Consider the following 13,432-nt stretch of genomic DNA (forward strand, 5'->3'; position numbering starts at 1 on the left):
CCGTCATCGGTGAATACTGTCATCGGCGACATCCTGCTGCGTCAATGCCGTTCCAGCAGCGTTATCGTTAATCTGAAACTCTACGCTGACCGGTAATGAGGCGATGACGATGGTATCAGTGCATCAGGGCATGGTTTTGGTGTCTGGTTCGACGAGGTGCACTATAGCGAAGCACTGCAGTGGGCCCGCTTGCACGAACGTTGAGGCTATTCCTCAGTGCTGTGTAGCTTTGCCAATGCTAAGAGAAAGTGAAGCGTCGAGGGCAGTACCGTGTGCAAAAAGCACTACCGAAGCTACAGAGTACAGCACTGAGGAACAGCCTCAACGTTCGTGCAAGCGGGCCCAGCGTCAGCAGTGCTTCGCTAGTGCACCTTGGTGATGAATGTTTATACCTGTTAAACGGTGGCCATTCCACATTAACCCTTATTTCCCTTTTTCTTTGAAAGTTTGCGGCGCGTCTGTGCGGGCATGACTCATATCTTCCAGCGGGCGTGAGTATTTTGTTGGATGCATGTGCGAATATGCGCAACACTACGAAATATACCAGTGGGCTCCGACACATATAGTTGATTGATTGATTAAGGTTGTGAGTGGTGGAATGAATGATACTCTTCATACAAATAGGCAATGTCCTTCTGCTTCACAGCCACCGCCTTAGCATTAAATGGTACGACCGAAGGAGAAACCGAAATGTACACCTCAGTGTGTTTGTCTGTATATTAACGTAGCCTAGGTTCCATAAATATACATAAATATTGGTCCCACGTCATCCTGGCGTCTGTAAGGCCAACAATAACAACAACAACTACATGAATGGCGATGGGCTGAGGTGATTCACCGCAACAATTGCGGTACCATACCTCAGTGCATGTGGGTTAGTATATGAGTGAGATGACGATGAAAAAGATGTAAGGCCAAAATGTGGTAAGCGCCATGCTTTTATCCACTGTGTGGCGGTACATCCACGCCAGGAAAGACGTCAATTTGCGCTTATGTGTGTTCGTGGTGTTGTTTTCAGTATTGCGGCCGTGCATCTGATAATATAAGATCCCCTAACGACTTTGGCTGTGGCCTATTCTATAGGCTGTCCCCACCCAATTGTGCTCCTCTTACCCTTCTCTTGTCCGCTAGCGGTATTATAGAATGCGGTGGCAGGCCATTGCGTCGCAAATTTCCTCACAAGTCACAAAGCAGACAGACAGATACAAAACGGATGATGATGTGGGAGCGTTCTCTGTCATCTGGGCTGACCTCTGCCCCTTCTGAAGGATTGATGAGATGATTATGAAGCGATCAAGTTCGTTTGCGAAACCGGTCGTCCTCAAAAATTCCAGAGGAGACGGAGACCCTGCAGCTGATGCACAGTGTTGCACCGTGTCCCCCAAAATATTACACAAGATGAACGGGCCGCGATCAGGTAGTTACATGCTGCTATTCAGGACCTCGCGTTCTCGCCAATAATGATGGCAAACCGCACGAATGTTTTTGGAGTCGTAGCATATGCGTCGCATGTTGGGCAGAGGTGTGATGTCGCAAAGTCAAGGCGCTGTCTAAGTGTATGGATAAATGCGGCATTAGGCTCGTGCGGTGAAAAGTGGCTACCGAGGGACGTGAGACCCAGCAGACAAGTCTGGAGCATTCAACAAAGTACGTAGTGTCAGGTGATGCGCTGTCACTGAGCCATCATCCAGTTAGCGAACCGAGATCAGGGATATACGCCCTCTGGATAGTGTATATCAGGGTGGAATGGCAAGATGTATAGTGCTTCATTGACTGCATGACCCTGCACCTGCTGGTAAGTATGGACTGCCCCCTGTTGTACCGCTTCGGTAAACCTAACAAAATGTGGTGGTGGTGGTGGTGGTGGCAATGGAAGTGCTAGCCGTATAGTCGGCCACACGCTCAGGTGGGCAACGTCACGACTATCGCAGGGGGGGGGGGGGCATCGTGCGTCCTGGGCAGTCTTCGCAGAGATCTGTGACGAATGTCAAGGAATATACTGCGCCGAGGGATGCATGCAAGGAATGTATGCGAGAAACACAAATCTTCAGATGTTCTTTCCGTTTACGGTTTATTGCATTGCATGTGTTATGCCGCATCACGGTATGTATAACGTGCACGAATACCATGTTACACTTTTTTTTTCTTTGCACAGAAAATTACAAAACACATGAGGTTCAGGAAGACACTTAACACAGAGTGAAAAAAAAAAAAATGGAAGCACTCAAAAACAGACCGCTTTGTAATGCTTTGTATAGTATTACTCTCTGCATTGATATGTTGAATGCGGCATATTCATAAGTCAAGCAAAACCTCAAAATAAAAGTGGAAAAGGGGGGAGGGATTCACATTGTCTCACTGGGAGAATATTGCTGCCATTATATATACTGTCGTGTCTTGGGAAAACCTCTTTTTCTTGTACCTGAGAATTTCTGGCTGAATAGCAGTATCATAACAAGAAACATCTTTCTTGACATATGTTGAAAATATACTATAATTTAATACATAATACAAGGGACACAGGCTAATACCAAGTGAGGTTCGGTTGCATAATCATTGACCGCTGTAATGCAACAGGTCTGGAATGCTGTCCCCAAAAATTGTTTGAACTAGGACCGTCTGTTGTACTAACAAAACACAAAACAGGAAACCATATTATGATAAAGGCCGAAAGAGGACAAATAAATAGCGTCGAGGCCTCATGTATAAAAAGAGAACACCTCGCGTACGACCGCAAGCCTAAAAGATCACAAATTGTTTCGCAGCGGACTTAGCCCATCATGGATGCGTAAGAGCCCCGATAATTTTTTTTTTTTATGTGTGTGTGAAGGGTGGGTAGGAAATTGTAGGATTAGACTCACTAGAACATAATACATGCGAAGATATGACCAGCATATTTTGCCGGGGGGCATCTTAACCACCCAGAACAAATGTCGAAAGACAAAACGAAAAGAAAAGAAAATCAAAACGGCTGCATGGGAAGACATCAGATAATACAGATTATTTCTAAGAAATTTGGTGCGGCTTGCCTACCCGGCAAAGGTCCTGCTTTAAATAATACAGTACATTCGATAAATTACATAGCATGTGAGGTATTCCAGAATGACTATCAACTATGTTAAACTGAGGGAGGGAGTCAAGGCAGACGACACGAGAATCATCTGTTATACACTGTCGATGCTGCTGATCTAGATATAGAGGTGGTATTAAGTAACTCACGCTTTTCATTCGCTGAAACTAACATCACACGTGAGAAGTGGCACTACCAAACGATATAAAAAGAATAGGGACAAGCGAAATTAACAAAACCTCCTAATACCCAAAGGCTACTACAGCAGAAGTGTGTACCACATGCGCTTCCTTACTTGTCTACTGTTTGTGACAATCCTCTTTTCTTCCGCCTCCCTCTTGAGTTCAATGCAAACAACCTAACACAAGCATCAACCGCCATTTCTCACTATCTTTACAACCAGTCACACCGAAAAAAGAAAAATAAAAAGAAAACACTCTTGACATAGAGGTATGCATGAAAATTCATTGTAACCCGTGGTAAATCGCTGCGCAGAGTCAGTATGAGTTGCGCACCACTTAAAAATTGTTTCCAGTTTATATAAAAAGTTTGTCCATCGTTGACTAGCCCTCTTCACCTTGCAAGCCCTTGCAGACCGCAAGTCTTTTTTTGTTTTCTCTGAATACAGTTCGCACACAACAAGAGTTCCACACAAGATGTTGACACCCGTTTTCAGTCGCTCGTGATCTTTGCACCCGGCCCAAAACTGCAGTAGTATCCTCACTGCATCTTCCTTCCATCTGGACGCCTCATTGAAAAACAGTTTTTCTTGGTTCATGCACGGTCGGTAAACCAATAGTAGGACACGTAGAAGGATAACAATGCCATCTGTGTAGTCCAGGAGCAGGTAGAAGACCTCCGTCAAGCTGCACGTCGTTGTCGCACAGTCACGACGCCCCATATGATGCCCCGCTTTAAAACAAAACGTCTTGCACATCAGTTGGTGTCTCCGGTGTCTCGGTCTCCAGGTTGTTCGTGTCCGAGGACACCTTCGCTACGTAGTCCCCCGAAGCCGATGCACCTGTTGCGGCTGCTGAGTTCCTCATCAATTCGGGACAGCTCCGTGTCAGCAGTTGCTCGATTCTGTGCTGACAGTCCTGGAGGCAATCCTGGAATAAACAATAACAACCATGTTGGTCGAGACATGGACACAACACGTGAGCATAACGGTCACAAAACGAAACAACAAAAGCCCTCATATGGACAAGGCAGTATATAGGGCTTTGTTTGAATGCCATTTATCTTATAGCCATTCATGACCACTAGGTCATATTAACAAAACCAACAGAAAGGAAAAGTGTTCCCACCCTCGTACACATCATCAACAACCGACAGAGACAACAGTTCCCAGAAAGCTAACTGGGGTATGTGTCCCGCGCTCTGGGGCCATGTGGTAAGTTTCTTCTCCCATACGATTAATACACATCCACCAACAGAAGCACTGACGCCGGAAGTGACACCTTAACCGGAAGTGCCTTAAGTAAGCCAATCTTGGTTTCGCTTATACGTACGAGGTTTCCAGGCATAAGCCACCGAGAAGGGCCACTAATGAATGGACGCGAACTAAACGTAAATGAATGCAGTGCTATAAGTTGTGATCCCGTGCACGTATCGTAAATATAACATAAGAAGATGCAAAAAGGAAGAATTTGTAGCGGCACTGAGCAAGCAGTACATCACAGAAATGCAACCTCAGTTAGGATTCAGCTTCGTGTTGAAATATACGAGGAAAAATGCAAACCCTGAAACACGAACTAACCGGATGTGCGGCCTCAATGATGTTGCCCTCGAGTCCTTGTTTACGTTTGTAACCGCAGCCATCAACAAATTTTACGACCGTGAGACAGGAACTAACTTCTCAGTGGAGGCGAGCAAACATTCTATAGAAGATAAACCGGCATCGTCCTTCGTGAAGTCCAGATTTGGGACCATGTGAAGTGCTCCGGGTAATTCGTGAACAATTCTTTCGCGGCGAACTTTGGAACACATAAATGTGAAATTGCTGCGTGTTGTAAGTATCGGGATGTATGAAGAATCTATAAAAAGGGGTGGTACCTTCGACGAAAAAACGCGCCGGACTGATTGGCCGGGGCGAAGGAGATTCTTCCGCGAAAACCTCCCGCGGCCGAAGAGCGCAACACAAAGAAGCAAAACCATTCATAGACGCCGCTTTCTACTCCAGCACCAGCCCGGCTGCATTCCTCAACATCGGGCCCGCGAAAAAGCAAACAGAAAATGCTGTACAGAGAGAAGCCGAAGGGAAAGTACCACTACACTTGATTATCGCCGCCGCTTCTCGCTTACAGGAACACGTTCCAATAGCAGGTCTTTCCGATGAGCAAAAACCGTGGGAATGGTATTAGAAGAACGACTCGGGTAGAATGTGCCAATGCATACGGTTTTGCGTCTCACAGTTATCAGTATGACGTATTTGCTGACATATACCAAGAGGAGTGATAAACGCGGTGCATTCAAACGTCAGTCAGTGAAGTTAGACTGTCTTGTCCCTCGCGGTTCTCTCGGTTTGTTATTTTCTATGTTGTTCTCTTTTGTTCAACATTGATCAAAACAAGAAATACATTTCTAATACTCCAACGGTTCTGTATTTTGTTCCGAATTGTTGTCGGTTGCCGACAGCATTGTGCACGGGAGGTCATCGTGGAATCTTAATGACCGAGGCGATAGTAGCTTTGCCATGCAGACGTGGACGAAGACTTCTTCAGCGCGCTTTCCTATCTAATGAGCGAGGGACCTTTTCGAATCTAAAGGTTATCCACACTGACTTGCAACGGCTTTGTTTTACAACTGAATCATTATTTACTCGACGTCTCCCTCGTCTGCAAGTCCCTCCCTATATGACCTCTTGCTTCGCATTTGTCCCAGCATGCTAATCATCATACTATTCGCATTTCCTCCAGTACATCACAGACGCACGCGATTTTCCGCTTTGCATCAACTGGCAATGTTCCACAATACACAGCTTTTTTCAGGACAGGCAAAGGATTCCGCCTGGTCGAGGCGATGTTCCGATAAGCGAAGGGGAGAACTCCTTTCTCGCCACACCCAGGGTGAGTCTCACACATGCAAGAGAGAAAGCAGGAGAGGGGGAGTCAGCTGAGACTTGATTTCATCCCAAGAATTTTTCTCAAGCCCCTGGGTGGCCCATTGGAGGAGCAGCGCCAGAGAGAAGGAGAATGCTATTTTTTTTAAGACCGCAGACAGCACCGCTACGGCCACCAACCGCAGGACGATCGTTTTTATGCTTAGTTGCTTGGCAGAGGAACGACGAAATTTGTTGTTGCTACGGTGATGTTCTCAACAGAAAGGATGTCCATTAGGAGCCTCTACATGCACTGGCCTTTCTGACACAAACACAAGCACGCTTTAGTAACACGAGGCAAATTATAACACGGTTCGAAAATCTCGAAATGGCAATTGGAGCAGTGGACTTAGTTCAGCGTCCAATTACTATATTAGTGTATGCGTGTCACAGCCCAGCATTATCACGCCCCAAGTTTGCAACGAAGCTTTGTACGCGTTGGCGAGGAGGAAGATACCAAAGGGAGGAACGTGTTTTCTGCCTACAAAAGAGCCCATGACGTTTACCACGTACGTACGCAGGAACCTACACGTTTACTTCTTGTAAGACCACATTTGCGTAATTTACTTTTCCGTCTCGCAACACAATTTATTCAACCAAATCCTATTCATTCAACAAATCCATTACCGGAGAAAAGCACAGAAATGCGAGAGATGAACGTGGAAGCGCGTCCCGTTGAGAGAAAAACCAGAATGCATCATTTTCAGCTTCAAAACTTTGCGTACCACAGAACTCGGTTAACTCATCTCAAACCCACTGCAATTATCGCACGTGGAGGGCGTTGTCTGTGTCGCCCATACGAGCAACCGACCGTAACATACAACTCAAACCATTGTATTTGAAAGCCTCGCTCGAAAAAAGCTGTCGCACTGACCCTATACATTCCACTATAGTGTCATCAAAGGACGTCCAAACACCGAGATGATGAAACGACAATGTGTCCCCACGTTGTAACATACGCTGACGTGAAAGCGCGATGCCACCATATGATAGAGCAAGCAGGCGCTAAGAGGCTCGTTGCTGGGAGTTCACACACCCTCTCATGCTGATTGTGCGGAGCCGCGAATCAGCGGGGGGTCGTCTTGCACTTGGCCCATTAACTCATTTGGAAAGAGATACCTCGGGCTATGTATGTAAAAAAGAAAATGAAAAAAAAAAAAGACACTCAAACGTGTACTGCTAACCACACCCACATCTTGCCGACACAGTTTTGTATTTTTATACACAGACGCCGAGGGAAAGGACGCGTAAAGGGTCGCGAGGGCATTCAGTGAAAGTGATAACGAATGCCTCCGAACAGCTGGTGACTGAATGTCGGGGCATTGACAGCACGGGATCTAGTAGCCTACAGGTCGTCTATGCTCAGTCACGGTCGTGACTCTGTGTATGTGTGTTCTATTAGTGTGAGCGAGCATCACAGGAGTGCGTTCCACTTTGTTCACTTGCATGTCCGTATTGGTATATAGTGAAAGAAGGGAACAGGTGATGGTGATGCCGTAGCGATATTGCCTGCTCATATATGTCGGGATGTCGCTCTCGGGGCATGGGGTTCGGAGGAGGCAGCATCGTTACGTGCTTACAGGAACATTACACGCGTAAAAAAAAAAAATAAAAAATAAAAAAACCGGCCGGGTTCTAGAAAATGGCCAGGATGAAAACTTCTAATTGGAAGCAATTTGTGCGCGCGCGTGTGTGTGTCTTCATTGAAAGAAATTGCCAGCCAGAAACCCAAAGTGAGGACAAGAAAATCTGTGGCCCGTTACCGCCACCAGTTCTACTGCCGAAGGTCTCAGCGAAGTAAAAACAATCTATACTCTCTATCAACCCCAAAATCACCAGTTTCCAAGAACTATGGAAGATGTGAGACGCGAGCAAAGAGGCGACAGCACCGTAAACGATTGTGGTAGAGCACAAGAATGCAAGGGGGGGGGGGGGGGGGGGGGGCAGCCGAGTGCACCACAATCCGGCTTGAGGCTCAAGCTCCCGCGACAGTTCTCCCCTGCGGCGAGTAAGGTTTCAGTGAGCGTTAAAGACAGAGGTGCCGACGCCATTCCTGGCACTGGCCCATTGAGGAAAAGCTATACACACAGGATGTGTGCCCTTCTCCTCCCTCAAGGAACGGTCCACTTAGCCGACGGAATGTCTGGTCGACGACAACCGATGAGTTTCTATGAAAGGAAGGCGACATCCATTTGTCTTCTGGCGCACCCGTTGGATTCATTCGAGGTGGTGTGGGCATTTAAGACGATGATCTTTTTCTTCGTTTTTGTAGTAGACTTTACACTAGCCAGTGCTGCGTTCAGTGCAGTCGTTGCAGTTTGTCTCCCAACAACAAGATTCCCTTCAAGAACATTTTCGCAGGGAACGGCATAATCGTGATATACTGGCACTGAACTTCGCAACAAGTAAAAATGGCGCAAATTCGCAGAGCTGTTAGATGCCCCTCATATATTCCTGCTCGCTCTTCATACTCCGGACACTGACCTTTGAAAATCGTCCCTGAAAGGATTTCTCCTCGTAATGCAATGCAGAAACGTGAGACGGAACCTTTGCGCCTGTACAGTATTATAATCCGTAAGCTTATACTCACCACTTCTATGCTGGTAATCTCGTTTAGCCTTTGAAGGAGTTCCCGCTTCTGGTTCCACGTCAGTTTTACGAGACCCGAAACAGCCGTGATGATGCCTGCAGCAGCCACCATGGATGGAGGTGACATGCTGAATTCGAACTCTGCAAAGACGAGTGACAGAACATCAGAGAAGAATGTCAAATGTTGCTGTAGCTAGAATGTTTTAACTCAATCGATATGCACAAGGCTTCTCAATGTAGTAAGAAACTCAATGAGATATCTAGGCAGTTCCCAGGGAGGAACTAAATAGTATCTTTCAGTAACCTCATTGAGTATCTCGATCCGTCTCTGTGCTAAACCTATGAGGTCGAAACTTTCCAACGCTAGCCGAGACTTTATATCCAGGCCTATGTAGTTAAGCTCTTCACTACATCATTTGTTTGAAAGGACCTTCAAATGACAAGGGAGATACGAAAAGAGGATCATTCTGCTCTGTATAACGCTTTCCTGGGATTTCTGCAGGAATAGCCTATTCAGAGCAACGTGACACCAGCTGGCAGCCAGATCATGCTGCAACACTCCAGAGCAAGACCCACGTCAGTCTCATGACTTGCGTTGTCAATGACCATGTACAGGCCATCGGACGACGAGAAAACTGATTTAATCCTCACATATATTAGCGTATCCATACTGGCGCAGTACAGCTGTCGATACATTGCAACTGGACCACTTTGGTCTATAGCGTTCACCAACACCAAACGTACTGCGAAAGCTAGACCATCAACATCGGGGCATTCATGACACTCATGGTCCCCACAGTGTATAGGTGTATAGTACCCAAGACACCAAAGAAAAAATTCATACGCAGTTGTTACCGCAAAGAAAGAGAAGGAGAAAAAGACGAGAACACAGCACTTGCCGAAGATCCGACGAGAAGTGCAAGTGCAAGAGATCACACGTTGGTGGAGGAGGATGCTTCTAAAGGGCATTGTACCAGAGACGTACTTGCACACCCAACAAGGATGGAGAAATAATGAAACGCGTAGTAAAAGAAATGACGCCTGATGAACGGCGAAACACAGAAGAAAAGAGCAATGCGATTGACTAAGAAAGAAAATGAAAGCGCCAGCATCATCTTCACTGTCTCTCCTTGCCTCCTTCAACTTTTACAGAAGGTCATGGCGAAGGCGTGTGAACAGCGACACGATGGCCTTGAAACCACTTCGGCAGAATAATGATAACAGTAATAATAATAAAAAAAGAAATGGGCCCAACTGAGGTGCTGTCAGGTACCTTATTAAGGCAAAGCTTTATTTAAAGGGCAAGAAGGGAGCGGAGTAGGCGTGCAACATTGCCGACGAATGCGTGGCCAAGAGCGGCAGTCGTTACAGAATCGCCAAGAACGGAACGAAACTATTGGCCGGCACACAGTAACGCCTCTGAAGCCGCCCAGAAGACGTTGCGTCAAGTCTTTTTTTTCCTCCATCGTCGCTAGCGTGGCCGCTTAGCGTCCCCGTTACCGGACGACAAGAGCCATTCGCGTAATGGATAATGTACATTGAAAAGAGTTCAGGCGAGAACCGGCATCGTTGTTACGCGGTCGTTTGCCGAAGTCTGCTTGAGAGTACTACGCTTGCATCGGCTTTTGAAGCGCATTTTTGCGTTATCAAATAAAGTAGAGGGGCGGGAATGGACGCTCTACGGTGCTTTGTGTAGGCGAGCCTACGGTGCGCATGCATTGTTCGCGCTCGCGCTCCACTGCAATTACCGTGTGTTTTACAAGCAATTATAGATAAGCATCTGCTGGTTCGCCTGTATACCTTGCAAATTACATGACAGTGCCCATGCGCGTACACGCGCATGTGGATGGGTACTTGTGTTGCTTCATCCGCCCTACACCTGCGACTCGAAGCACAACAACGCTGACCACTCGTTCGACGACCACATGTGTCCACCTCAACGTTTTGTTAAACACAATGCTACTTGAGCTTCACATCGTGCCACCATCCCTTGTGGTGTCTTCCACACATGCCTGGTACATAACCGTGCGTGCTGTATCCTTGCGAAGTCAGAGCATGGAGTCTCTCTGACTCGAAGGCATACTAGTCATTTCCGGATTCCTGGGCAATCACGGGAACAGATTCCATTTTATTCAGTTCCAGTCGCGTGGGAAGGACCAACGGGGGTGGAAGGCTCTAAAAATAAATATGTAACGGGGAAAGTGTGCCGAGTCTACTGAACAACCTGCTTGATTGCGCTGCAGACAAACGTCGTCGTATATACGTGTAGTAGGAGTAGTATAAAACATTAAAAATACACACTCTTCAGAACCTGGGGGGTGGAATGGGAGGGGGCATATTATTTGGCAGTGCGTTATTCGTAAAAACACTACAGACGGAAGGCAGCCTCGGCGCGTTCCCAGTGTTGCTCCCCCTCAACAGGAATGGCAGCGAGCATGGAGACCCCCTCTGGTGCCCTCTGCCCCACTTCGTCGGAAAAGACGAGAGGGATGCCGCCAAGAAGCCATGGGAATTTCTGCGCTACAAGAAACACTGGAATGCGGCAGGTCCGCGTTGTGGGTTTCGACCCCCCGACTTGGGAACACCCATATAGGACAATATTCCGCGTGTACTATCCGTCCGCAGAAGAACATGCCCTACTATATGGAATGTGTTTCGCGCCGTTCCTTCACATCTTTCTCCAGAGAACGTTACCTGTCTTTATTCTTCGTGAGCACCCGTACGTCGGAGAAGAATCGGCTTTTCATAGAGTGAAATTCTGAATGAGGATGGATGTATATTCGTCTCATGAATTCATTCAAAATACTCGGACGTTCCAAGGCCGCTGCACCTGCATGAGTCGTATAGTAGCACGCTATAAATGTGCTGTGCGTCAGAATGTCTGCCGCTTAAGTGGTTTTTTGCACCCGCCGCATCGCAATGCATTTCACGATTTCGATGCACTGATGTTGCAAATTACGGTAAGTCGGACAGCCGTTGATTAGTTCACGTGTATGCACGTCCAGGACTCGCAGGTGGTTCAGTAGGTTTAAGAAACAGGTTGCCAAGATGGAATGCAGAGTCACCACGACACAGCGTTATCCACGGCATTCCTCTCTAAAGTGCCTCGAGCGCTTCGATTGCGATGCGTCGATGCGATATAGGGTTGTCAACCTTGCGAATTAATGCAGACAGTATGGACGTGCGGACGCTGTACATTTGATCCGTCAATAACTGAATTATCTCCCTCGACGACGACAGGGTAACTTAAAATAGCCACTGGTATTACACGCACCACTTTGCCACGCAAGCTCTAATCCTTTACAGCTGGCATCATTTCCCGCTCGTCGGAATCGAAATTTCTTCTCAAGGGCGGTGTACACAGGACCTAGATTTTGATTGCGTTTCAGATCAAGTCTTTTTTTGCGCGTGATTTGGAACAGCGAGACTCGGAGCGTTAATTTGTTCAATCTTCCATACCGCATTTTCAGTCCGAAATGAGCAGCATATATCCGTTTCAGTGTTTGTTCAAACCACGACGTGCTGGTTTTGTTGATTCGCAAGATACTCTCTGCACCAGACACACTAATGCGGAGGTTAAAAGCTTCGCCGCAAAATGGTCGGTCGTAATATGCCGGCAAGTGGCCGTAAATAATGGACAAGAATGTTCTGACAGGCGCGGTTACCGCCGACGTATTTGATTTACTTCTCTAACATTGCGACAGACAGGTATGCAACAATCACTGCGGCAGTGTCGGCAGCAGCCGAAGGAATGCTGCTCAATTTTCTTAGTGTTCCAGTAAAGAGGGTGAGGTCGTTTGCCTCGCCAGAATGCTCCGATGTCTTCACTGCTGACGGGGTTCGGAACGTGGTGTATATGCGCCCCAACCAACCCGATTCGTTCATCAAGGACCAATTCACTGACGCGGCTTTGACTTATGGTCTCTGCCCGGTCCTATATACTATGCTTATCTGCAGGCTTGTGGAATGACAGCAGTCGACATGGAAGATGATGGAAAGCAGAAACGTGGTGGAGATTTTTTTAAAGATGACTGAACGAGACCTGTTCCTCAAATTATTTATGTCATCATCGCTTCATGTCGCTTCATTTCGATACGAGTTTTTCAATGCCTTTGGAAGAAGGCTTCCTATGGACCAAAGAGCAAAGAGCCGCCGTCGCTGATTGTAAAAGAAGGAACACGCAAAGGCGTTTCAAAAGCTTCCCAAGCAACACAGCATCGTCTCGGCCCAATGCTGGCCCAATATGTTGTGCTGCTTGGGTTCTTTCTTTTCCAAAAAACGGTTTTACCAACAATTCAGGAACACAGATAGGCCCAGTTAGTGTGCCATGTAAGCACATTGCTACTTCCAATTGGAGCAGCCGACAGAGTTCGTAAACTTCCTCTTGTTCACAACCTGTCATGCGTGCAAACGGATCCATCGCTCGTGCACAAGAGCAAGCCATGACACTCACGTGAACAAGTCGATGACTATGATGACGACTCTCTCACAGCCAAAACGCTAACAAGATATGAACCAAGAACAAGGTCCACATGGAAATCGTGGTCGAGCAGAGCGTGGGAAAGGCGTGCCTACATCAAGAGGAGACAGGAATGGAATGTTGCATCGACAGCGGCATCGCCGCGTATATAGGAAAGTGAATTAACCGATAGAAATCCGATAATTACGGCGGC

At 47.1% G+C, this 13,432-nt stretch overlaps 1 protein-coding gene across 5 annotated transcripts in view; it reads right to left on the reverse strand.

Moving 5' to 3' along the window:
* Positions 1-2,052: 2,052 nt before the first annotated feature.
* The window catches only part of LOC135400870 (G1/S-specific cyclin-D3-like), a 130,909-nt gene continuing 119,529 nt past the window's right edge, over positions 2,053-13,432 (reverse strand). For all 5 annotated transcript variants that reach the window (XM_064632830.1, XM_064632829.1, XM_064632827.1 and 2 more), the window contains 2 exons: positions 8,761-8,900; positions 2,053-4,179 (listed from right to left, as the gene is read on the reverse strand). In XM_064632830.1, coding sequence (XP_064488900.1) covers positions 3,985-4,179; positions 8,761-8,900 — 335 coding nt within the window. In that variant the 3' untranslated portion in view covers positions 2,053-3,984. The remainder of the gene's footprint in view (positions 4,180-8,760; positions 8,901-13,432) is intronic.

Source organism: Ornithodoros turicata, chromosome 7, assembly GCF_037126465.1.
Source record: "Ornithodoros turicata isolate Travis chromosome 7, ASM3712646v1, whole genome shotgun sequence".
In the NCBI taxonomy this organism is placed as follows: domain Eukaryota; kingdom Metazoa; phylum Arthropoda; class Arachnida; order Ixodida; family Argasidae; genus Ornithodoros; species Ornithodoros turicata.